General features: G+C 34.8%; 1 protein-coding gene across 2 annotated transcripts; it reads right to left on the bottom strand.

Annotated features, from left to right (window-relative positions):
- Positions 1-1,534: 1,534 nt before the first annotated feature.
- On the bottom strand, positions 1,535-19,258 carry LOC147383524 (uncharacterized). Of its 2 annotated transcripts, none has more exons than XM_086427429.1 (25): positions 18,978-19,258; positions 16,114-16,194; positions 15,884-15,983; positions 15,708-15,792; positions 15,538-15,587; positions 15,376-15,432; positions 13,629-13,708; positions 12,208-12,267; positions 10,732-10,831; positions 10,522-10,599; positions 8,138-8,205; positions 7,923-7,991; positions 7,755-7,832; positions 7,568-7,663; positions 6,924-6,994; positions 6,635-6,712; positions 6,422-6,515; positions 6,238-6,336; positions 3,886-4,139; positions 3,640-3,754; positions 3,289-3,420; positions 3,099-3,206; positions 2,843-2,949; positions 2,656-2,757; positions 1,535-2,570 (listed from the first exon to the last, which is right to left on the bottom strand). In XM_086427429.1, the coding sequence occupies exons 1-25, from the start codon at positions 19,020-19,022 to the stop codon at positions 2,075-2,077; spliced, it is 2,703 nt and encodes a 900-aa protein (XP_086283555.1). In that variant the 5' UTR covers positions 19,023-19,258; the 3' UTR covers positions 1,535-2,074. The 2 variants fall into 2 exon arrangements, with proteins under 2 accessions (XP_086283555.1, XP_086283556.1); XM_086427430.1 differs by having other exon boundaries at positions 3,886-4,103.
- Between the last annotated feature and the right edge of the window lie 8,398 nt (positions 19,259-27,656).

Genomic DNA, 27,656 nt, shown 5'->3' with positions numbered 1-27,656 from the left:
GAAGTTTTGGAATGGGCTGATTTTTGGTGAGGATGATCTCTATGATTAGAAGATCATCCTCCCAAAAATCAGCCCATTCTGAAATGTTTAGCCCCATGTTTACAAGTTGAAAAATTGTGGACCGTCTATTTTTGTAAATCATTTTTGATGGGATTAGAAGTTTTGGAATGAGCTGATTTTTGGTGAGGATGATCTCCTCACCATAGAGATCATCCTCACCAAAAATCAGCTCATTCCGAAACTTCTAATCCATGTAAGACAAAACGCGTTTGTTAAAGTGTGTGGTAAAACTTAGGGTGCCGAACGGGACCCTATATATATATATATATATATGAGTGGGGTTCCTGACACATAAAATTACTCATAAAGCTACAGCGTTTTTGTTTTATATGATTAAAAAGTTTTAAAATAGACTGATTTTTTGTGAGGATGATCTTTGTGGTGAGGGGATCATCCTTGCAAAAAATCATTTCATTCCAAAACTTCTAACCCCATCAAAAGTGATTTACAAAAATTGGACTGTCTAAATTTTCAACTTGTAAACAGGGGGCTAGAAGTTTCATAATGGGCTGATTTTTGGCAAAGATAATCTCCTCACTATAGAGATCATCCTCACAAAAAATCAGCCCATTCGAAACATTTTTGCCCATATAAGACAAAACACGTTGTAGCTTTATGAGTATACGGATCCTAATCCTATATATATAATCATTTTCATCAGTTTAGAAAATGAATTTTAGAAAGACGGGTTGTGCCGTAGTGACCTCAAAAGATTGAATATCATCTCACTTTACTTTCCTGACTTGGACGTGTGCAGGTCCCACCATCTCGACAAAACGACTGAATTGATGGACTCGTCTAAACTCGTTCTGGCAAAGAATTACATCCTATATCTTTCTTTTTGGGATACACAAGGAAAAAGATCATCAAGATTGTTAGTTTATCATTAATCAACAAATTATGAATCTAACTCCTCGTGATTGACAAAACGTGCAGGGAAAATGTTTAAGGAAAAAATTTAATGATTTCGTAACTCAACCAGACAGGGTGACTCAAAAACTCAACTAACATGTACCTTGTAAGAATGTAGATCTTTCCCTTGGGATACACAATTGCATGTCCTCCCAAAAAAACATGTGCAATTGCGTATCCCAAGAAAAAAAATCTTAAGATTCTTGCATCTACCACATCAGTGAGTTTTTGAGTTAACCTGTCAAGCAGAAATACAAAAGCAGGGCTGCTGAGAAACATTGACACTGAGCTGAGGTGGAGGTGTGCACAGAATCATTTGACGCTTTACCTTGAGATACGAGCGAAAATCATCAACAGTTCTATGCACACCTCCACATTAGCTCAGTGTTGAACGCAGTGTCATCCAGTCACTCTAGACTCGTATTTTCCTTTTTGATGCTATAAATGAAGATTGTCCGTGCAAGAGACCATAAAAATTATAAATGGAACAGTTGAGGACAAACGAAGGTAAAAATCTTCATTTTTAAAATTTAGTTAGTTAGAGGACCCGACAGACAAGAACTTGGCATACCAGACACTAAAATAAGGTTACATTGATAATTTTCTTTTAGAGGGGATTAATTCCCCCATATGTTACTCCTGAAACCATCCCTCCACATCATTTGATCCCATCTGCAAATAATTCCCATAAACCCCAGGAAATACAGGAAAAAAATACAAACATCGGGTCAGATATTGATATGCCTTGGCTCACATTGAAAAAGGCAATAAAAGCATTTAAGAAAGATAATGTTTCACAGACAACATTGTTTTACTATTTTCTTTTCTAGTTTTCAGGGCCGCATCAGATGATCAAACACGGTGGTAAGTTGAATCCACATCACCAGAGATCGAATTGCTTCGATTGCAGTGGCACACTCACTTGTTCAGTTGTTCCTCCCATTCCACCAATGGAAAACCTGAACCAGAAGCCACTCCATGTTGGTTTCCTGATTAAACGAGTCTCTCACTCCTTTTGAAGCAATGGAACGCTTATGTTGATAACCACCTAATCTCCTTGCCTCCGAATAGGAATCAAATGTAATTTAAAGATGAAACCAAGTCACCGTACTGAATATGGTTCCGAACCAGTAACACTGGTACCATTTACAACCACCTCCAATGAGGAGTTGTTAGCATTTGGGGGCATCAGTAGACAGTCCTCTCCATCTGATTGTCTAGAGCCCTTTGTATTAGGTAAACAATCAGAACAGCTTCTTGGCACTGCAGGTTCTTTCTCACCATGGGTTTCTTCATCCAAATTGCATTTCATGTCAGGGCAGTGAGTAATACTGTGCACAGTGGTTGCTTCCTTACTGGGTGATGCTGCATCGCCGCACATTGAACAGGCTGCAACAACGCTGTCGCTCACTGCTTTATCCAACCTCTGCTTCTTTGTGAGCTCAAGATCCTCATTACAAGATTTCCGTTTTGACTTTGGGGAGGAGTCTGTTGCTTTTGCATCTCCATTGGAAGTTTCTGACTGACTCCTAGATGGGATATCATGGTCTTCATCATCATCGTCGTCATCATAGTCAACTAATCTGCCAGATCCTGGTCTACAAAATAAAGATGCACATATATAGCATAGCAGAATGATATTCTAAAAGATGCCGCTCAAATCGTGTATATTGGATATAATACCTTAATGATGAGTAGCTGAAACTGGCTCCATTGGGTAAAACAGGTTGAGCTTGTTGGTTATGGCTTACTGATGACCTAGCAGACGCACTATCTTCTTCATCACTGACCAAGTATCAGGGTTCAGCGGTCACAAAAACTCACTTGGAAACCATATATATCATCATGGATCCAAAAACATGGTACAAACCTGCCATTGAAGTAGTCGTCCTCTTCTTTCTCAAGAGTGCACTCATTGATGCATTTTCTTGGGTCAACCAAATCTATAGTGCCTTTTTTTATGCAGTTCTCCAGGGACTGATAAAAGAAACAATTGTCAGCGGTTCTAGTGTTAAACTTGATATTGCCTCCTTTTTATGCCTCACGCGTGCGTGCGTGCTTGCGCGTGTGTGTGTGTGTGTGTGTGTGTGTGAGAGAGAGAGAGAGAGAGAGAGAAGAGGAGAGACCTGCTCATATTTAACTTTTAGTCCATGGATAGTCGATAGGCACTCAAATTCAGCTAATTGTTTCCAGAAAGAATCGATTATATATGTAATTAAAGTGCTACGATTTTCCTGCACAAAACAATTAAACATCAGGTCAACATCTGGCTGTACTCTTAATGCAGGAAAAGATAGGTGTAAGAGAGATGGGTACCTTCCGGATATACTCAAAAAGTTCTAGGACTGCAGAGTTCAGCAGGTTGTAACGATTGCCATTAGCAACAAAAGCCTCAACAATTGGTTTAAGAAGGTTGTTCTTGACAATGTGAAGTAGAAGCTGATCATCCTGAAAATAAAGGAGTATACAAAAACATTTTTTTTTTGGGAAGGTTATACAACAACATTTCCCGTGTTGAATAAGCAGTCCAAATAATTGCTATTCCTATTGATGCAAAAGGTCAAAGAAAGAGAGAAACACTGCTTTTTTTTACTACTGGTCCAATGACTAGTAGTAAAAAGCTAGAAAGGCCAACTATTGTCGAAAGGATAGAATCAATTCACTCACGTTGCAGGAAATAATGGTGCGCATAAATCGAACAGCGGCAACCACTAAGTACTTTTCTCTTCTGCGCGTGAGAAACAAGACTTTTTCTATTACATTATTATAAAGGAAGTTGGACCTGCAATCAAGAAGGGGACAAGCAAAAAATAATAAATAACACACATTGTTATATGATCAACAAAAAAGAACGAAAGCCAAGTGCAATCTCAAGTTAAATGTCTAATTGGCCAGCACGAACTAGAAAATTACTTTATCCTGTAAGGATGGTGATGAACACAAAAGCATAGTAGCTCACAGATGTTTGACAAGATTTCAGGCTTTGTGACACCAAGATTTTCCACCCTTCCACCCGCGCATGATGATTTCCCAGTTGATTGATGAATGCCTTTCGAAGAGCATGATAATGTTATCACATCTATCAACTGATCCAAGTGCTTCTCATAGAAAATCTCTATAATTGTGTCTCTCTGCAATGAGGAAATGTGTGCCATATGTTCAATGCGCTACATACAGAGGAAATTTTCTCAAAAGCATATCATATCAAAAAGTAAAGATGGGTATATTCTTACAGGCCAAGTTCAGCGGTAAGTTTCCCAACAATTCATACCAGAAAACATTACCAAATACAAATGAACATTCAATGTTTCTACCTGCATAAATAAACTTGAATAGGTTGCAGGCACCACATGCGCAAATAACAAATGGACAATAAGAAACCTAAAGCATATAATTTATCTAATGCAATAAATTAACCTTCGCTATAAGGCACATAACAAAAGTGGTAGGGAATCAGATAAAGGGATATCTATCAACAAGTATCATACCCCATTACAATGCCATAGCAAAATCATAAGTGAAGTATAAGAATATAGGAAAAATCTACAAAATGCGAGAAGATGAATAAACCAAGAAGCAATATTTTTTTTATTGTTTTTTTATAAATCCCAAGAAGCAATAATTACAATCCTGTTTAGACATGCCAGTCAAATGTTCAAATTTCAGAGAAAATGGCTCTAAGCTCTCAATGGAACTATTGCAGCCAGGATTTTGTCTTAGGGGGGGCAACTAAGATTTTTGTGGGGGCAATAGCAGGTTTCTTTATCCGCCGCTGATACTATCACAGTAGATCATAAATCCTTGTACATTTTAAAAATTCTCGTGAGGGCAAGTGCCTCCATTGCCCCCACTGTATATTTGCCCCTGATTGCAGCAAGCAAAGACCGAGATGAGAGAAATCCGCTCTCCGCGAGTCTAGAAATCAGATCAATTTCCCAATAATCCAAACATGAAAGCAATCCTATTAGATAGGCTAAAGGTCAAAAATCAAGCTCAATATGTGCACAAATACAATAGTCTTGGAATGGGCTTACAAGCAGGAAGTGATCCTTATCATTTTCGTTTTATAACTCAAGGCCATGGGTATAAAGATGCTGATGATAGTAGTCCATATCATTCCTCTATAAATATATTAAGTTGGAAGAGAAGTTTCCGCTTGTAGTCAGCCCTAATGCCAACCAGCTGTTACTAAAAATGCTCAATCTGCTAACAACCATTTACCCCAAAAGACTGATCTTATGGGGAAGGCACAACTATGAATATAAGAGGGTCACGGGTCAAACTGGGGCACGATCCGTGAGCACGTGATACTCAGGAGTGGAGGTGGATAGCACAACACTAAACACAATCATCTTCATATCATGTAAACAGACTTTTCATTCTTATTTCAACAATTTATTACACAAGAAGTTGTTCTCAATTATTGATTAGTTAAAAGCCTATTACAAAAGCTAGTTGTTTAGGATGTACATTTTTTTTTAACCCCAAGGGGTTGGCATAGTGGCAAGGCGATCCTTGATAAGGTCCTCAGGAAGGATAGGTCTAAGTGTTTGAAACCCCACGAAGCAATGAATTCCTTAGGGCCACCCTCCAGATTCCAGTTGACCCTCAACTCAACCAGATGACATAGGACTTTCCGAGGGGGTGGTAGATGTCATATTTAGGAGATAAAAGTTACCCATTTGTTTGCAAAATGTATTTAAACTAAGGCCCTATAGTTCCTTAGAAAATCTTTCACGTAAAATGAACTTTTTTTTTCATTGAAAACTTCAGAAATAGAACTTTTCTTTGGAAAGTATGCCTTCACCCTTTCTGAAAACATAAAAATTATCTAAGGAGTTTTTCAGCAAAAATAAAAATAAAAGGAAAAGAGATTCCCCACTTTGGTACGTCATTCACTGAAAACTTTTCAAGAAAAAATTTCTAGGTGTTACCATACAAGGCATATATGCATTTAAATGTCGGGGTTTTGCTTGGTCAAATGAGAAAATACACTGTACCGTCTGATACATGTGCTATGGTACTGATATATTGTTCCTTAATTAATAGCCATTTCAGTACAGCTTCCATAGAACAGAATGTAATTCTGCTATTACTTTGTCTATCCTGTTCATTAAATGATATTTAAAAAAAAAAAGTGAACAATTGGTGGACAATTTGTGTAAAGCAAAGATGTTCTAAGATAATTGGTGAACAATTTGTGTAATTAAACACAATTAGTCATGAAATAAGATAACTAAGGCAAATAATGAATGGATGGAGCACCTGTGGTCCTGACAATGTGTACGAGTCCAATAAAATGCGAATAATTTCAAGAAACTGGCAATGCATGTCCTCTCCGAAATCTGTTATCACACCTTTAACCTGTATATAGACCATCACATTTCATTCATCCATTTGTATTACTTCCTTAACTAATATAAGGTAACAGGTTCTATAACTTGCATACCAGAAGTCCGAGAAGAGCGCTGCCTTCCTGTCGAGTGACATAAGCCCTCAAAAGGTTGGGATCTTGATTCAGGAAAAGAATAAGAATGTCTGTCCTGCATCCCAGTAGATGACCAGATTACCATTAAGACGTATCATATGTCAAGTATGACACACAGACACAAAGATAAACTAAAATAATGGAATAACCTAAAGATTAATGGATGACCAATACCCTGTAAATATAAGCCTTTTATCTTGACTCTGCAATGCATCAGTGATGATGTCAAAGATGCCTTCATTCATGAGATCCCTATTAGAAAATAATAACTTTATCATGCAGATAACAATTAATTAACCATCAAGATAATTGATGGGACTATCAAAATATAAAGTTCTGCACTAAATTGAATCTGACAAATTCCACAGTAAAACTTCAGCATCAAGAAACTTTGAAATCCAAACATCACTTCCAACCATTGAAGGGGTATCTAGATCAAAGCAACAATCCCATCATCACATACCTAAATAGTCGCTGTTGTTGGACCAGCTGTGGGCTCTTACTTAAATTACAAAACTCATGCAAGAAAAGCACCTGTTTCATCAACAACATTATACAGATCAATCTTCACAAGGGGCCACATCACATAACAAAAATAACGAAAACGCAGAGCTGAAACACTAGTGCTTCTACAACCACACAGTTTACATACCACTGCACATATCACCCTTCATTTTACAGATAATGAATTGAAAGTCATATTTACTCCAACATCTATGCCTCACCCCAAATGTTGGGAGTCAAACTTATTACTAATTTATGTCTTGTATATGTATATTTGTAGTTTAGACATTCTACCTTGTGAAACCATGTTGTTCAAGAAGGTTCCCGAGTGTTTTTTCAAGAGTAGGCAGCAGCCCAACTAAGCCTGCCTATGATCGAATTCATGTTCGAAGATGAGCCTCAAGATAGATTGATAGAGATGAATGGAAAGATATGATTCATGTTGACAATCTCAGTAATTGAGTTAATGCATAGAAGGGATAAGGTGCATTTATTGCAACATGAAACATGGATGCATCTATTGATTTTTATACTCCATATTGAAAGTTGTACGACATGGCCATGACTTAGGAAAAAAAATTTATAAAGATCGTGAAAATTTACCAAATTCTTCTTTGATTCTGCAGAAATGGTGGATGATCTCATCCTTGCAAACAACTCTTGAATAAAAGTGTTGTCATCTTTTAACAAAGAAACTACCTACAATGAAGTAACATATTGCATATTAGGCTGACAAGGGGGTTAAAATGCATAACTCAACTGTTTGAAGGATCCAAGTTGAGAATCTCACTATGGCATTATTTGCATGAATGATGGAATTTAGATTAGCAGTCGTAGGCTCATCCAATATTCTTGGTAAAATGACATCCTAAACATGTTAAAATAAAATAAGAACACTATAGCAATTGCAAATGAAAAATAATTGAGAACTCCAACGCTTAAATAAAATCCTTCAAACCTTTAAATAGCCAACTTTGTATGTTTGGTGAATCTTCGACAAGACTATGGGATCTTTAATAGGGATGGCCTACAGAAAATAAAAAGGAGACTTAAACAATTTTTCAGCATTCGAAGAAATAAGAACTATAGTTCCCACAATTACATTCACAATCAGTACAAAACTAAAGAAAAGGAAACAGTATGCGTATATAAACAGGTACATTTGTATAATACCTCCTTAAAGATCACGTGCTCCTTTAGGAAAGCACGATGATGTTGGACATGATAAACCTCAGAATCATCTGCAGAACAATTACAACTTTACATTAAAGCAGAAAGTATTGGATCATCATATTATGCAACAACAAATAAAAATAAATATTGGCTAGGCTACTTGCATTATTCCCATGAGCACCCACATGATAAATCATATTAAGAAATTTGCATCTTCCTAAATAAACATTCGCAACTTAAGCATTGCAAATTAGTAAGAGTCAAGCCCAATTAAATTCATCATCATTGAAGCCCCAACCCTATTATACTGCATCGACTAAACGAATCCTCTCCCCCATTCAATTCTATCTAAATCCACGTCTCCCATTAATTCAAGCATGTTCATGTCTTCAGTTAGTATTCCTTAGAACCATCCCAGGCCCACAAAAACCCACATCAAGCAGTCTCTCTATTTTAAAAAGACAGATTTCCACGGCTTTTAATATGGATGGAGGATTTTGTGGGGATTGCTTCCTTTCGTGATCTATTGGAGCATTTGGAAGAGAAACAAAATGATCTTTGAGTGGAAGGAAAGCCTTCTTATGGAAGTTATCCCCAAAACATTAGCTTCTGTCTTTGCTTGCTCTAAATTGTATCCAGAGTTCAAGGGACTTCTCTTTGAGGATTTTGTTTTCAGGTGGGTAAACACCATGACTTAATGAAGATTAAATTTGTTTTTCTGATTTTGTGTGTTTGTGTTAGGAAAGTCTTTCCGACCTTTAGCTTGGTATGTGTACCCTTTCTAACATAGAATCTTATACTTACCAAAAGGAATTATACTGGCTCTCAAGTCTCAATAACTAAATCCATATCCTCTTCAGTCTTCCTCTAGCTATTTTAGAAGTTTCAACCTGCATGCTCATTCTCATTTTGTGTTGTATCTAAACACCTTGCAAATGATCAAACTATTTCAGTCAAACCTCCCTTAGTTTAAAACCCACTAGATCTACTACATTTTCACAACTTTCGCTCCCTTACGAAATTAGCTTTTCCTAATCATTCCCCTCATTCATCGCAGCAAATCTCAAGAAGCACTCGAAAAGCAAATCTCCACTTTATCCACCAAGGTTTAATTCTATGGAAAACGACCTCACAAATCTCTCCATCGTTATGGATAAAAGAAGGATAAAGAAAATTGTTGCCTCAGGGAGTTAAAAAAAATTAAAAAGAGTTAGATGAAATCAATATGCATTTGGGTGTACAAAAAAGTATAAACACAGACTATATAGGAACTTTTATGCTTGCAATTTTTCACAAGTGAATATAACCCCGTAAAAACACTGAGGAACACAGTGCAAAAACTTTTGTTATGCAAAATTCTCCTGAGATCTAGTCAAGTTCTCCTTGCTGATGAACATCTTATCCAGCAGGAAGGCACACATTGTAGGAAACCAGGTGTGAGTCCACATGCCTGTATCCCCCTATAAATCTGATGTTACCAATCAAATATTTCTAGGATATGTCTGCTAGCAGGGATAGTGACAAACGATTTGCCAAGAAAACTATTTCTCATGAGATGGATTGTACAAGTTTGAATGCGAATGAAAAAGCGGATTCTGGCAGGAAAAAAAAACTGATAAGGGACTGCGGTTAACATAAGAGAGTCGACCCCATTTTCTAACCACATGGGAAATTACTTTTTATCCGTTTGGCTTGTAGGACTCGTGTCATTAGCAAGACTTGTCAACCTTCTACATATGGCTTGGGAGAACGAACACACTACAACACTACTGTCACTAGGGCAGAGGTTGACCTCTCAGTTTTGACCATTTGACTTGGGTTGTGTAAAAATTGGCTTCCGACATTATTTGATTTCCCAGTAAAATGCTGGAAAAAAAAATGCATAATTTCACTTTTCCTAGGAAAATGGATTTCCCAGAATACTCCCAAAAAACAAGCAGACCCACCTTTAATGTTGATCTTCTAGGGATGGATGCTGCCATTGATAACTTTTTTCTACATGAACTTGGGCCACATTGGGTGCAGAAAAAAAATAGAAGTTATAGGCAACAAACTGGCAGGTGCCATCTAGCTTAGTTGGTCAAGTCTATGGGTGATGATAGCATAGACCTTGTATTAATTCCCATTAGCACAGAGTTATTGATCTCATTAAAAACAGGCTTACCAATATCAATAAAAATAAAATAAAATAAAAATAAATAAATAAAAACAGGCTTACCAAGAATAATAATAATAATAATAAAACACCAAACCGACAGTAGTTCCCATTCAAATCACCACACTAATATTTTACTAAAGTACCAAAGAATATAATATGCAGATAACGTCAATGAAATATGCGACAAAAAGTAACAGCTTTTGAAATGAACAGTAAAAAAGCCTACATTCAAGACATCCGATAATATCCATGATGAATTCGTCCTTCAACATTTTCTCAAAGATGTGAGGGCTATTAAGTAAAACTGCAGACAAATAAAATACAAGAAGTCAATTAGTATTCAAAAACAGATTCAGAAAAAAATAAATAAATAAAGATACTGATAAATTTTTGATATAAAATAAGAACAGAGAAGTTAAAAAATACAAGCACTGACTGATCCCCTTGACTAATTTGGATATCATGTGAAGACCATCAATGTTTCCCAAGTCTTCACAGATTCTGAACAGATCCATCAGCTTTGGGAAGAAATCTTGCTGCACAAACGAAGATAAAAAATTGTCCAGTAACATTTTAACCAATAATTCACGATAAGAGAAAAATGAAGACAGTAAAAATGGTACAAAAAGAGCATGTCATGTATAACAACTTAACCATCTCATTCAAAACCTAAATAAATGAGAACTTGACAACTAAAGAGTTCATCTTCTGTATAGACTTTCGAGATGAAACTAGCTTACACACTTCAAGAAAGAGTATATGATCATCTCACAAGGGGAAGGTGCGGCTACTCAATGGATAAGTGTCAAGTATCACATGCTTAACAAAATTTTAGAGTACTTACATCAGTATGGACATATGCATAATTCAAATACTAATGGAATATATCACATACAAACATTTTAAAACATTAAATAGCATAGGAAAATTCTAGTGTCACTGTCACACAGTGTCCACCAGACTACCAAGATAGGAAAAACTTCCCAGGGATTCTCCAAGAAAACTAATCCCTAGGAAATCTGTATTTCTCTTCCTATCTCACCCATTCGTTGGCCACTGGGTGTCCTATGCTGGTGGACCTAGAAAGTTCCAATAGCATAAAGCATTGGTGAAATAGAAAAATACTGCATTTGGATAGTAAGAGATGGTGCAAAGAGTTAGTATGATTTTTTATTTTATTTTTTTAGCTAAGCAAGCAAGGGTTTAGTGGTTAATGGAGGTGAAAGTGGGTTTAGTGGTTAATCTCCAGATAATATAGTTAATTCTTTTTTAATATCCTTCATGATACAATGAAACTTCATGGCCATAATCACTTGGCGTCACAGTAAGTATATATGCATGCATTAACCATATATGGATTCCTAAATACCTAGATGATCATCACATTGTTTTTTGATAAATTATAATCATCACAAATTTGAAGTTGCCAGCTTGCTAAGTTGGTTAAGATATCATAACTTGTGTTCAAAACCCAAATTCACCTTCTAATTACTAACCACTAAATCGCTTGCTTATCAAAAAAAAAATGTCAAAAATTTGAAATGTGGCTTCTAAAGCAGAAAGATTTGCAATCAGTTCTCAAATTCCTTGTTTTGTAAACACAAGGAAACAACTGTCCACAGTACCAGGCATGCATATAAGAAGACTTCCTTTTATCAGTCATAAAAAGAAGACTTCTAACTATCATAAAGATTTTTTTTTTTTTTTGAGATGTAAAAATATAAACACTACACTGAAAGACATTTGAGTCACTTCATCAAAAATAAATGGTTGAGATAGGAGAATACTCCTAAGGATTCCCTAGAAAAATTTACCCCAGTGCTAAGGAATTAATTTCTAAACTATTCAATTGATTTTCTTCAAAGAAAAATATAAGAATCGTTTAAGTTCATAAAATCAATAAGAAGCTTACATCATGTAAGATCAGCTCTATCACACGCATCTGATCAGCAAATCCACACTCCAGTACAGTCTGCAGCATTTAATCTTGTTAAGAAAATAATAATCTCTAAAGGTGCCCTCAAAGCTAAAAATAATTGACAATGTGAAGTTATACCAATTCCAGACTTCATACAAGAAATTAAACACTAAAAGTGGGTTTATTAAGAAAATCTTGTTTGATCCATCTTAGCAAGCAATTAAATTATACAAAAAAAAAAAATGGTATTCCTTATAAGCATAACAATCAGACCTTACATACGTATGAGCGTGGTTCCTCACGGAGAAAATTTAACAGACATGGACTTGAGTTAACAGGTTCAATTAAGAATTGGTAGTCAAAATAAAATGACCACGACAACACAGAAATCTTCAATGACAAGTGCCTATAAAAACATGAGTTATAGTAATAAGAAACTACATGAAACTTCTGATTTCTGAAATGTTAACAACCAATTGATGAAACATATATAGACTCAGAAAAGAAATAATCTGGGTTAGGTTTGGTTAGATTTATGCTTCGAAATTAACAACAATTGTAATTAGTCTCTGAATTCGTTTTTTAATTATAGAAAAGAAGAATAATGTTAACAAGAAAAGCATATTTAAATTTTAACTAGCATATCAAAATTCGAAAAGACATTCAACTTCTTGAGGACACTATTAACACACTTGAGCTTTAATGTCTCCATAAATTCCAGAAAAAGCTGACAGTAGAGAGTTTATATCGATGGTAAATGATCGCTATGACTCAGAACAGCTTTTCCAGGCAGAAAGTGTGGGTAAAATACAGAACCGTCCAACTAATAATAAATAAACAAAAAAATAGTGCATTAACAGGGATAAGAACCAACTCTTCTTTGAACAACTAGTACTCAATCATAGGGAAATCCATCAGGCTATTTTCACATCCAGTTTTGCATCATAAATTCTTAAATAAGCCAAATATAAATACATCATTGACATAGATAAAGCAAGCAGCATTCAAAATATCAGACAAAATCCAATCAACGATACAAGATGTTAAAAAACATAAGTTGAACTGCCAATAGATTTCATGTGCAAGCTTGTAACTAAAATTCAATCACTATTCTTTTAATTAGAAGATTCAATCAATACTCACAAGATACCTCGGCTTAAATGAAAGTAAGCACCTGGTTAGGTAATAAACCAAAATATCTGGAAATCATATATCTTTAATGATGATCATCATATAAGGCCAACATCAAACACAAGGGTTGACATATAGGCTGGCAACATTTCCAGATGCAACAGGAAAAAAAAAACATATTCGATAACTATATTAGTAATGCTGCATTGAATAGATTAAAGAGTAATTAACCAAATCATAGAATCAAAAAGGCAGGAAAAAGATGGGGAGATGGCAGTTCAGACCTTCAGTATCAAAGGAAGAGTAGATAGCTCAACAGCTGGCAACTCCCTCAACTCACTAGTAACAGAATGAAATGTTTCATCTGCAGAAAAGAAAAGGAGAAAATAATTAGAAAGAAAATAAAATATGCACGTAGCAGTAGAGTAGAGGGTAAAAGAATTAACAGGATGAGATTGTTAATAATGAAAAAAAAAACGAAAAGATCATTAAAACCAGAATCTTCCTTGCAAAAACTAATCAGTACAAAAGATTGTTTAAAAGAATTGAAATCATGGTACTCAATTTCCCCATATTTTGACCAAAACCAAATAGAAAATTGAATTGGAATAGAAATTCCATTCTTCTAACCCTTTTTGGTTCATGTAGACCTATTTTAGTATATGAATACTGGAAATGTTGCTTAGTCAAAATATTTCAAATAAACTAAATTACAGATGTCTTAGTGTCATTCATTTCCTCCTCTAATCCATGTGAACCCACTTCTCTCAACCAATATGGTAAAAAAATGGCCATTTTTTTGGAATCTTGGAAGAAAGCAAACAATTGCAAATATAAGTAATACAGATGTTAAACCTTGGGTGTGCTTTGTCCAACTGAAGGTAAGCTTATTCTTTTCATCTATATCATTTTTTTCACTGTTGCTAGAAACAAGATTCGCATACAACTTTTAGAAGTCTTTTTTTTTTATAGGTTTAATAGTGAAGGCTGGGCTGTGATACCATGTCATTGATTTTACCACGGACTTCACCACCTCACCAGGTAGTACCTTCACAAGTATTGTGGAGATGCAGGGTATTGATCCCCATACCTCTCGCAAAAAATATAACTTAAAAAACTTATAGTATATTCAAAACAGATTAAAAAAATTAAAACAATAAAAAATGATAGGTGTTTGTGATATTTACGATGCTAATATGTTAATAGTAAAAAAAATTTGTGGATATCACAGGATTCCTCCATCCCCTTTTGGGATGGGACCGACTAGTCTTTGTAGTAAGCCCTAACCCCACAAAAGTTTCCTAACGTGTAACAAGGTAAATCAGAAGGCCACCAAGTTTCGAACACATGACCAAAGGGTGCAAACCCCTATCACTAGTTTTACTGTTGAGCCAATCCCCTGGGGGATAATATTAAATATTAAATATATGAGGCACATAACTTCTTTTTTTTGCCTAATGTAATGTTTAAATAGAATTTAAGTATCATTATTTAAATTCCTAGCAGAGGTAAATGTTTCATAAAGTGTCGATGTGCCAAAATGTATATCGAGAAGACAAAGCTAAAAAAAAAAAAGTCAAATTTGAACATGACACCACTGCATCAATGGACATTAGGTTTTGAATCTTAATCATCAAATTATCGTCTTACAATCTAATAAGCCCAAGTACGATGACATGCAAAATACAGGTGTTACACGTGCAAGATCATTGATAAATATAGATTATTTAGAACAACCAAGGAAATTTATTATTTTTCGTAGCAATTTCCTCCTAGCTAGCGACAACTAATAATGATATTCAATAGAAGTATAATTTACAGTTTTACACTTCACCAATTCTATCATGTTCACCCACATCTTCAGCTCAATCTGTAATAGGGTAGATAATGGATAGAATCCTGAGCAGGTAAAGTTCTCTTAGCCATCTTCATGCATGTGATTAGCATTGCAATTCAAATTTTCATTCGTATGTCAATACGTCACTCCAACATGCAAACTAATGAAGTGTCCACGCAAAAAATAAAATTTACCAATGGCCTGTGATGTCTCCAGTGTTCCTGTCGCCGTACGAGGACCAATCTCAAGATCTACAGAGAAATCCAGAAATTCAAGATTCACTGAATGAAATGAATGTCGCAAGAGGTCTATACTGGTAGTCCGACATTTAAGTAAAACATAAGGCAGATACTTACCACTTAGAGTGTTAAAGTGCAGGTTTCTCTGCGTACTACAGATATGGTCCCTACAAAACAACACATGCGGAGAGAAAATAATCAAACAACAATAATTGAACTCAACTCAAGTCACAAAATAAAAATAAAAGAAAAACTGTTAAAAGAAAAAGATGATAAGTGGGTGTCACCATATATAAGAGCACCCTGTGGCCTCTTGAAAGCTGAGAGCTACTTCTGTAGAGTATTCTGAATCGCGCCATGATATTATTGTATCTGGAAATATCAAGAAATTACCGTATCTGCTAAAGCATTGTGTACAAAAACTAGACAACAGTAACATGATCAGATGACAAGCGGTAAATACCTTCTTGCCTTCGATAGATCTCATCAGATCTGATATGATGTGCGAGTAATGTTTGATTGTCTTCTTCATCAATTACAAACAAACTAAGATCTTCTGATCTCTGTGTTAACACATTCACATTCAGATAAACATTTTATTAGAATTTTGAGCCATTTAATTTTTTATTTCAAAAAAGAAATTGCATCAATTAGGAAAATGAATAATACTAAAGATCAGAAATAAGGAAAAACCTCCAAGGAATCAACCGAAATATGCCCCGTTCCCCTGTCATCCCACTTCCCATCATCATTCAAACGATAGACCTTAACACGCTGAAAATTCAGAAACGTTGTTAGGTAAATCATTTCTACTAACCACTGGCTGCACACACAGATGTTATAATATAGCTCTCAAGTGTTAAGAACAGAGCTTGCAGTCCAAAATATAGGCAGGCACCAATAAGCCACAGAAAACTCCCAACTGCTACATAAAATAGCCATGTAGACATAGTATTAGCTAGTTTGAGTAGTTAATAAACTACCCTCATGTATGGTACAAATACAATAATAAGCTAAGACGCATAATGAGTGGCATTTAACTACATGGAACCCCCAAATTGTTAAATGTAACGACCACAGAAAAACTAAAAGCACATAATGAGATATCAGCATCATAATCTAAAACTTAAGCTATAACCTTCAACTTGCATAATGAGATATCATTATCAACTTTCCCTTAGTTTATCACTTATTCCTGCTCTTTTTGCTCACTCTGTCACGCCCAACTTATGAACACAAGGATACAATATTTTTTAAATGTTAAGCAATGGGGTGAAGACCTTCAATGTCCTAAGCGCGAGTCATGAACACCTTCTGAAAGGGAAGTTATATAAATTAATAAAATAAGGATTAGTGTTGTCAACGGATGCTTATCGATTCGGATACAACAATATCCGAATTCAAATCAGAAATTTTTATTTGATAACCGAATTTGAATTTGAATCCGACGGATGTTCTAAAACTCCGCCCGAATTCGAATCCAATTATCCTATTGGATATCGGATAATATCCGTTTAGAATTCGAATAATTTTTATTTAAAAAAAAAACATAATTTTTCCTTATAAAATTGATTTTCCATTATATATATATAAAACCTATTAAATATTCTACTATTTATAAAATAAATAACATATGTTATATTATTTATATAAAAAATAAATAAAATAAAATGATATATATTATATATTATTTCGAATCAGATAATATCATATTCGAAATGTTAATATCCGAATCCATATCTGATTAGGATTCAAATATATAAAACTATCCGAATCCGATATTAGTAATTTTCGGATAATATCCGATTTTTCGAATTCAAATTTTCGACTATCCATTAACACCCCTAATAAGGATCATGTATTGGGGATGCTCTTGCGGTTCCATAATTGCCTTTCCCTCACCTTATTACCTATTATTTTTATGAATGCACTCATTTCAAATTTTATCTTTCTTAGTCTTTCCACTTATCCATCTCAACATCGGCATCTCTGTCATGCTCAATCTATAAACATGTTGCTTATTGATCACCCAGCATTCAATTCCACTAGTTTTATTGTCATATAAAATTTTCCTTTAATTTGATCAGTGACCACATTGCACACCAAAAGCATTAAAAAAATATAACATGAGTATAACTTAGCATAATTACCATATGCCCTGTCTTAACCAATTTAAACATAAACCTTACTCAACTAGAGCAATGTGTCTTGTCAAGGCAAATGCATTCAAGAATTCCCTTATCACCTCTACCCATGTCATAATTTTGGGCCTTCAACTTATATTAAAGCACTACTCATTAGAGACATCATTGGTCTTCATTGTGCATGCTCAAACCATTTCAACCAACCTCTCTTATTACACCCCATATTAGGGCATATACCTAGATGCCCTCAAATAAGATAAAATTTTTAACTTTGAATTTCCTAGTTTTTCCATAGATCTATCTCAACATCTACATCTATATTACATCTGCTTTGAATGTGTTGTTCCCTAAATGCCAAACATTCTTCTATTTGTTCTTTCTTGCATAGTCACCAAAGTCGCCAACTTTATAAAAAAAAATCATGATTTTAAAGGCTAGCGATTAAATCACAATTTTTTGAAAAAGTCGCAATTTAATCCCGACTTTTTGAAAAAATTGTGATTTTTTTTTTTTTTTTGCTGAGCAAACTATTTTAAAAGGGTTTTTTCAAAGACTGATTATTCTTAAGTTTAAAATAGGATTTGATGATATAAATGATAACATCACTTAGTAGAAAAATATATATCTATATATATTGTCTTAACACTATTTTGATTTTCTCCCGATTTTTTCCTTTTTTCAACTTTTTCCCTTGCAGACTTATTCCCAAACCCCAACTTGGTGACTATACTTTCTTGGATATAAGATGAGATTGTGAACCACCAATGTATAGGCTTTCTACTTTCCACCAACTCATGAACTACAAATAATGCAACAAAGACAGAGAAATTGGTAAGCATATCAAGTGTCTAATGTAATTCCTGTATCCATGGTCAATTAAAAAGGTCCCCCCAAAGTACACTAGACATCTAAGAAGAAAATTATCTGCAAAGGAATTTTGCATCGAAACATATTCAGTTGAGCCCACTACGGAAGTTTGTCACTCTTGGTTGTCGATGCTGCCCATACTAACATACATAGATGATAGATCCCAGTTCATCCTCGCATGAAAAATTGACTCTACCAGACAAAGTTGACTAGAATTTATAAGAGAAAAGTGTTCGGAAGCAGCAATCAACAAAGTAAACTGTATAAAAAAATTAATATAATTTATATCCAGGAGAAGATTTTTTGCTTTGAAACTGTCCAGATCGAATAAACTCTGAGATACAAAAAAAGGAAAAAATATATATATTCTTGCAGAAATTTACACCACCAATAGACCAAAACAATGATTTGAGTTCATCGATCTCATGCTTCAAATAAAAGAACACAAACAGAATAGTCCTCAAACTTCGATCATAGGGCACCAATTAAAGCCACGAAAGTAGAAACATTGAGCGTCTAACTATAGCAATATCGAAAAACACTTACTTGCATAGAATTCGCAGATGAATGAGCTTTCCCTTGTGCACCCATCACTAATTCTATCTTTATCTCCAAAAATTTGCTAAGATTGAGAGGAGACAAGTTCACGGAGAATAAATTTACGTTTTCTACGATGAATGATAGGGGGATAAAGGGAGATTTGAGTTTCCGAGATCAATAGAAACCCTAACCACCATTAACGTCGCAGAGCACCCCACACTGTCTTCTTCGCTCTTGCTCGCGCTCTTTCTTTCTCTCCCCTTTCTCTACTTTTCTATGACTTTCCCCGCCCTTCTACTGAAATTCCTGATAAATGTATAGCAATTGAGTATAATTCCTATAATACCCTTATCTCCTCTGTTTTACTACAAGAACGCCAATCATTGAGTCATCTCGTTTAAGTAAAAAAAAAAAAAAGTGCAATTTTAATTAGACTTAAAACTATTTACTAATATAGATGAAATTATGGTTTTTTTAATATAAAATTAAATGTATTAGAAAATCCTGAGTCAGGATATCATATTTCTATTTAGATAATAATATTTGAATCGTTAAAAAAATAATTATTTTATCAAAAATTCATGACTCAATTAAGTTTTATTAATGAGTCGTGATCTAGAACGGTGTCCCATCCCCATATCAACCTACGGTGTCTACGTGGCATGTGTTTATTGGAGATTAAACATATCAAACTACATGCGATTAGAAAAACAACTTGGTTAGGAGCCCCATATGTTATAAACTCCAACCAAACACATTCCACATAAACACCATTCATATGTAACATATACAACATCGTATGTGATCCTGAGTCTTAATGAATTTGATTAATGTTTTTGAAATATCAAATGAGTATTACGGGATCTTGAACAAGTCAATGTGAAGGAAAATTTACATTGAAGAGCTCCCCCATTCATGAACTATACTGATTTATCTTAATCTAGAATGTTTTTTTAAAATCATGAAAACCATTCCTTGACCTCCTTCTAAAAATGATTTTAATAAAAAATGTTCATTCCACTGCCTCAATTAGGTTAGATGCACAAAACCCCTATTCATCATGTCATATCCCAAACATTCAAGATAAGTTAAAAGAATCATATTCCTCCATTCTAGTATGTTTAGAGTCACATATTTAATTATTAAAATAATTTTCATATATGTTTTCATTATATAATGTCCACTTCATTTTGTGTCGTTTTCTAAATTTTTTTTAAAAAAACTTACTTAATATTTCTTCTAACTTGGATTGTATTTGACTTTAGTTGAATTGTCCAAATAATCTTAGTTGATTTTCTTTTAGATTATTATTTATTATACCTCACCATACATTTTTTCTATATGCATTTAGACAATCTAATATTGTTTTAATCCTTCTTGCTCTATATCTTCATTTTTGTAGCTCCACGTCCTCATTACTGTTATGTTCAATTTATTAATTTGATGCTCCTTAACATAAAGAAATCATTGTTATTTATATAATTTTCCTTTTCTTATTCACTATGCACCAAAATACACACTCGCGAAGTGCCACTTTAAATGTCCAACTCCAATTTTATGAGATATCATATTTCTCAATTTCTTCATTCTTATATGTATAGTAGACTTAAGATAATGTAAAATTTGAAATATTTCTAGCCTATCAAGTTTAACGGACATTCCACCCTTAGGATGTCTGTGCTAAATTTTATACTTCACATGCTAAGAGTTGGATTTATAATAGGGCACTTATCCTCATAAAAATGTTATAGTTAAAAGATTTATAAGCTATTTTGATAGATAACAACAATGGATATTATTGTCCCCACAAAAAAATTCCACTCTTAGTTGTCCCCATTTAGGCAAAATCCTAGTTCTGCAACATACTAGATATCGGTTCTATTTATTTTTATAATCCCTACATTTCATTTCTCTTCCATTAATGATTTCTTGACTCAAAATTTTTAACTCGGTCTGTACTCAACTGATGTGGCAAAGGGCATAAAGCCGTTGATTTTTTTCTTATATATCTAGAAGAAAAAGATCAATAATATTCTATGCCCTTATCACGTAAGCTGTGTATAGATCGAATGAAAAATTTTGAATCAGAAAATCACGACTCTTTCTATTCACAAATCTATTTTTTATATGGACTCCCTCCCTATACTTAACTATCTCCAATATATAATAATTATGATAAGTATAAATTTATGCAAATGTTTTATCAAGGTTTACTAACACATTTTCGATCTTTCTTAGTTTAAGATAAATCGTCAAGGTGTTCTTATTTAAAAGGAAAATGTTGAAATGACACAAACGAAAATATAAAAGTGATAAAAATGATGTGATGATGGCATGCACATAATCTAAATATGCGCGACACAACATCATTTTGTCACCTGTGTGGCTCTGATTGTGTCACCCCATCACGATTCTAGCTAAAATCAAAACTTTCACATCATACCAGACGTGTGTGTTGTATAGCTTGTGAAGTATTATTGCATGGGAGACGAAGAAAGGGAAAATAGCTTCTACTTTTTCTCATCTAGGGAAAGGGTATTTGGGTCATTTCCTGAATGTGTAGAGTGAGGTTAGCCAACAGATTTGACCTTAGTGGAATTTTACATACACGTGGCAATCACTGGGAGGAAGGATAGATTGAGTGGAGATGTTTTCAGTTGAATGGCTACACGTTTCTGGTCGGTTCTCAGTGTAATATCTTTTACTCTATTTCCTGTTTGTTATTATTGTTCCGGTAGTACTTTAGATACAATGCACCTCATCATCAGCCGTACAATTAGGAAAAAAAACAGAAAAAGCCGAAATATGTCTTTTGTGATTATCTAATAGTGGCCATTTTGAAGGTTAGCGTTTAGATGGTACTTTACTAAAATGTCAGCGGAGTTATAATAGCAAAACCTTTTTCCAAAACGCTCAAAATATTTAATTTGGTCAACATTCCACACATAACACATATGCAACACGTGAAATGATTAAACTGTACGGCCAAGAGCCCAAGAGTGAATCAATAAAATTTCTTGAAAACCATTTATTAGAATAATTTTCTATTTTTAGTTTTTTTTTTTTTTTCAAAAAGGTTTAAAGTACAAATTTTGGATTTAACATGAGTACTTTGAAGAAAAAAATCCAAAATAAATAAAATTAAAACTTAAATTTTTATACAAAATGGTTGGATTTTTTTTTTTTTTGAAAAGTTACTTAAAGAACCCTCGCGCAGAAGGGAATTTTTTTAAATAGTTCATGCATTGAAAACGATTGCTTAATCGGACATTTAGTAAACTTTTTTATTTCTAAATGGTCCCTAGACCTTGTCTCCCACATTTCTCATGATAGAATGTCATAATCGTTTGAATTTATCATTTTCATCCAAAAATTAAATTTTTGACATCTTAATCAAGTTTCGAAGACTCCATTCTGTTAGAAAAGATTTAAGAAAGAAGAAGTCGTTTTCAAGGGTTTTTCAAATATTTTGAAGATGTGTGTAAAAAACTAGGGTCTTTTCATTTTTTTTTTCTTAATTTTTTGATGAAAATCGATAAAAAATGGTTCTTTTGGATTGGAATCATCTAAACAAGTTGTTATCTAAAATTTTTAGTTGATGCTTTCATTTACTTTAGTAAAAAAAACTCAAAAATTGAATGGGTGGCTTTTCCCAGTGTCGAGTTCACCACTTTTTATTTAATAAGTGATGAACTCGACAATAATTAAAAAATGTTGAATTCAACAGTAAATAAAAAGTGGTGACCTCGATAGTAAATATTGGTAAGTTCGACGATATAATTTTTAAACTCAACACTAAATAAAAAAACGTTTAGTACAACAATTAAATTTGTAAACTCAATAATACGAGGTACCATTTAGAAAGAAAAAGTTTACTAAGTGTCTTATTAAGCTACCGCACAAAACTTAGGGATTATTTAGAAATAAACCCTTCTGCGAAGGTCCTTTAAATAATTTTTCCAAAAAAATTTCCTTAAAAACGTACTTTATTTCCTTCTTATGTTAAAAATGATTTCCTCCTCCTAATATTAATCTCCCACAATTACCTTCACTCTCAAAATTAAAAAGGAAAATTACCTGAAGGACTTGATAGTCCATATAGTAAATTTTTTATTTCTTAATGGTCTCTCATTAGTTGTCGAACCATCAACTTTTTATTTATTGTCAAGTTCAACATTTTTATTGTTAAGTTTAACATTTTTTATTATTGCATTAGATGATATATATTTTTTTAAATGTTGAACTCAACAATAAAAATTCGCGAACTCACCCTTTTTTGTTTTTTGACCTTTTCTACATGAAAATATCAAGTAAAAAACTTGACTCAACAACTTGTTTAGATGATTTCAAACCAAAAGAACCAACACTGATCAATTTTCATCCAAAAACGAATTAAAATTTTGAAAAAATCATAATTTTTTACATACGTCTTCAAAATGCTTGAAAATTGCTTCTTCTGCATTCTCATATCCTATGCGTCGAAATGTATTCTTCAAAACTCAACCAGGATGCTGGAAATTCAATTTTCTAGATGAAAACAATAAGTTAAAACGAGTAAGGCACATTTTACGTTTCAATTGTGAGAAATATGAGGAGTAAGGTTTGAGGACTAATCTAGGAGGATTTATGTCTGTCATGTAGTCCACTTTCCAAAGCTTTTTGAATCGTCGAATTTCGAGTTCGCATGACAAAGTTATGCCCTATTTACTCTATGTAGTAGATCTTGCTGGATCAAGGATTGACTAGAAAGAATATATATATATATATATATGGGGACGGTTCGAGGGACGTTTTGGAAACTGCCTTGGAAACCCATGACTAATAGTCGTCGGATATTAGGAAAATAATGGCTTGGATTTCTAATTGGAAACAGTTGGAGTGAAATTGCAGTTTAAAAAAAGAGTCTATGCATTTTCAATAAACTCCCTCTATTTTTCATTACATTAAAAGTAAATCCCTGTTTTATCTCAAAACTCCGATTTCTTTCTCTCAAGTATGTTCTCTCTACAGAAAACATAACAGTTTCATAAACTCCATCAAACCCTTCTCTCTCACAAAGCTCTCAATAGGAAACCCCCTTCATAAGAAAATGTGGGATGCTAAGAACATGATGTGTGTAGTAGATCCCCGCCATGGCCGTTATCTCACGGCCTCAGCGATGTTCAGGGGTAAGATGAGCACCAAAAAGGTGCGTGAGCAGATGATAAATGTGCAGAACAAGAACTCTTCTTACTTTGTGGAGTGGATCCCCAACAATTTGAAGTCAAGTGTGTGTGATATCTCACCCACCGAACCGAAGATGGCATCTGTAGACGCGTGATTTCGTCATTATGATGACTACATCTACAATGATTTGGAGTCGCCACCATTCAAGTTGGAAGTGGGTGTGAATGGTCACCCGGGGTACATTTTCCAAAAGATGAGATTTTTGGCATTTTAGTGACTCACAATGGATAAGGGGTAGTCAAACCTCGAGATTTGGGTAAGCGGCTCGGTTGAAGAAAAGGGAAGGTGTTAGGCACCCTTTCCTCCCCGCCACGTGGCGGTAACCTCAAATAACTCGATCATTTTTTATTTTTAAAAGAAGGTGAAAAAAATGTGCCACGTGGGTGCATATGTTCCCTAAGTAGGGATTCATTTTCGGCTTGATCATAGGGTCATTTCATTAATGGAAATGACCCTTATGAACCTTAGCCTTGGGGCCCAATCATCAAAAGGGGTAAAATAAAATAGAAGAAGGGGGTGTTAGAAGAGGGAAAGAGTAGAAGGTTAGAGAAAGAGAGGGGGTGTGCTTCAAACCCACCTTGTATCTTGTTTCTTCTTTTCTTCTTCTTGCTTGAGTCTTCTCGAGTCCTTAGTATAATATGAGAGTATGAGAATGGGAAGAAGTGATTAGAGAGAGTAGGGATTTCTTTTGTTTTAGTGAGACTTGTAGAGGATTTGTGTGAAAGAGTTGGTAAACTTGGTGAGAATTGATGATGGTTGTTAGTAGAGAGAGTGTTGGGGAGAAGTTTTGTAATGAGAAGTTGGGGGCCATTTTTGGGAAGAGGATGAGGGTATTTATAGATGTTTAGGAGTTATTTTAGGGATATAATGGGGTGAAGTGAAGAAAATGGGTAGAATGGTTATGAGTTTGAGAGAGAAGTGGGTGTAATTTAGAGGAGATTGGAGGGTATTTAGGTAAGGGGGGTTAAATGGGTGAGTTTTGACCCAAATGGTTTGGATCCTACCCAACCCATTTGGGTGGAGTGTTTGGTGAGGTGAATTTAAGATGGTGGTTGTGATTTGATTTAAGAGCATGGAGGATTTAAATGGGTGGTTGATGATATTTTGGGAGGGTGAGGGAGATGATGCCATGTGTTAAGGTGGGTGGAAATGAAGGGTTGGGATAGGTTGATGGGAGAGGTTGAGTGTTTGACTTGAGAGGATGGTGTAGGTTTAGGTTGTAGATGTAGGTTTTGTAGGGAATGATGAGAGTAGATTAGGGGAGGTATAGGTTAGGGGTGTGGGTAGATGTGTTTGATTTGAGAGAAAAGGTGATGGGTTGATGTGTGGGTAGATGGGATTTAAAGCAAATTAATGGGGTAGGTGGTTGGGTGAGGGAGGTGAGATGGGGTGATGACATGTGTCATCTCTTGATGATAAAAGAGTGATTGGTTGATGTGGGTTGTGGTTTATGGGTTAGGGTTGTGGGTTGGATAATGAATTGGATATGGTTAATGATTTGTGGGCTTTGTAGTGTTGGGCTTGGGTTTTAGAAATGGTTTTGGGTTACGGAGGCGGAGCGGTGATAGTAGAGGAGGGGTAGGCATCCCAAGTCTCACATTTTTAATTTTTTAATTTTTAGATTTTAGTTTGATCAAAAATGCCACGTGTTGGCGAATCGGGCTTTTTAGGCCCGTTGGTGAAATTTATCAAAAATTTGACGTTTTTTATTTTGGAAGCGGAGCGGTGAATATGGGGAAAGCGTAAGGTTGGCCGAGTCTTTTTGGTGGCCTCCTAAACCATTGAGAGGTCTTAGGGGCCTCGGTTTGGTAAAAATGTTATTTTTCAACGATTTGGGCCCTTAAGGCCCGTTGGCATATTTATTTGGAAAATCTGTATTTTTGGGCCCTTTCGAGAAGTGGCCCGTTCAAATTGAGGTGTCTACAGCATCAACATTTATTGGGAACTCAACATCAATCCAAGAGATGTTCAGGAGGGTAAGTGAGCAGTTCACGGCTATGTTTACTCGTTTGGCAAGAAGTTGTTGATTTGTTGCAACTTACTCATTATCGTGGCTTAAAAACAAGGGTGAGAGAGAGAGAGAGAGAACTAGTTCATTTTCGATTGATGGAGTCGAAAACGAAGGATGTTTTCTGTCGAGAGCAAAACGAAGGGTGGTTTCTTATCTATGAGAGAAATTCGTTTGAAATAGAGAGTGAGTTGAAAAAAAAAAAAGAAAAGAGGGAGTTTTTTTATAAAATCCTAAAACTCCGTCTCTTATTTGGAAGAGACGTTTGAGTGCATCTCAGCCGTTGTTTCGACAAAATCTAACGGCCCTCATATATATATATACACTAAATAGACTATTAAGAAAAACCCTAAAACTTAATGACTAACTAGAAAGAAATCTCTCTGCCAAGTTCCTTCAAGTTATTTTCCCTTTAAATAATCATAAATACAAAGAAAATTCAAATTTCTAACAATTTATGAGGGAATGATCAAAGTGTTTGTGTGAGAACAATAAGTAATGTAATATTAGTACATGCAAGTAACCTCTAGAGATGGGAATATGGGATTGTTCTAGCATTGACAAATAGAAGAACATGGAAATGGAGAATTTGCCACAAAATGGGGGTGTAGGCGGTAGGGGCGCAACTTGGTCCGGTTCAAACCGACAACCAAACCAAATTGATAGCTTTGGAGTGATTTGGTTTTGGGTTAAGAAAATGGTGAATCAATCAATTTGGTTCAGTTCTCAATTCAATGTGGAAGGTACTTGACTTAAAATGGCTGTCGAACCTCTATGTACTTGACTTAAAATGGTTGTCGAACCTCTATATGCAAACATGTCTAGTTCAATGCACGATGCATACTTCAACCAAGTGACTATAGAACATAACTACAGCCACAGCTTTTCTTCTTCAGGTCATGTTGGTATTGGTGACAATGTAAACATATTAAAGTGATCCACCACCTTTATAACTTGTTTGGCCGAAGAAACCTTCCAAACTATTCTTTGATTAGGAACAATGGATAGGAATCTAGGTACTTACAACCAAATGAAGCAACTGTTGCACATTGAAACAACTGCTAAATAAAGGATTTCTAACTCCCAACCCCAACTATCCAACTTTTCATAAAACCCATTGTGAAACAACTATATAAGCCCATTGAGAAACAATAGTGAAATCGTAATTAGAAGAGTTTAACAAATAATAATAGTAATCAACTAAGCCCATTTTTAACCGCAAGAGGGTGGCACAATGGCAATTTTGGATCCAATAAGCAGTGAGAGTCCGTAGGTTGTGAGTTTGATACCTAGTATGAGAAATATTTCCTTGGGACCACTCGGGAGGGCGCTCCCTCACTTACCCGGAGCATATGATGTGTGGGCGTTGCATGTGCCTAGGGAGGGACCCATATACCATGGCTTTTCCGATCCCCCTAGTCGGCCGAAAGTTCGGACACCCTCGTAAAAAA

The sequence above is a fragment of the Akebia trifoliata genome, chromosome 16, assembly GCF_017979445.1.
Source record: "Akebia trifoliata isolate Shusen 1 chromosome 16, ASM1797944v1, whole genome shotgun sequence".
Taxonomy (NCBI): Eukaryota; Viridiplantae; Streptophyta; class Magnoliopsida; order Ranunculales; family Lardizabalaceae; genus Akebia; species Akebia trifoliata.
The sequence above is the reverse complement of the archived record's forward strand: the minus strand, read 5'-3'. Positions and strand labels throughout refer to the sequence as shown.

What these genes read in the sequence shown, in the direction of transcription:
- LOC147383524 (XM_086427429.1), bottom strand. Translation starts at nt 19,022, where the DNA reads ATGGGTGCACAAGGGAAAGCTCATTCATCTGCGAATTCTATGCAA. An exon ending in TATTATCGGATGTCTTGAAT is followed by an intron (nt 8,206 to 10,521) that starts GTAGGCTTTTTT and finishes ATTGTTCTGCAG; the next exon opens with ATGATTCTGAGGTTTATCAT. An exon ending in GCGCTCTTCTCGGACTTCTG is followed by an intron (nt 6,337 to 6,421) that starts GTATGCAAGTTA and finishes GTCTATATACAG; the next exon opens with GTTAAAGGTGTGATAACAGA.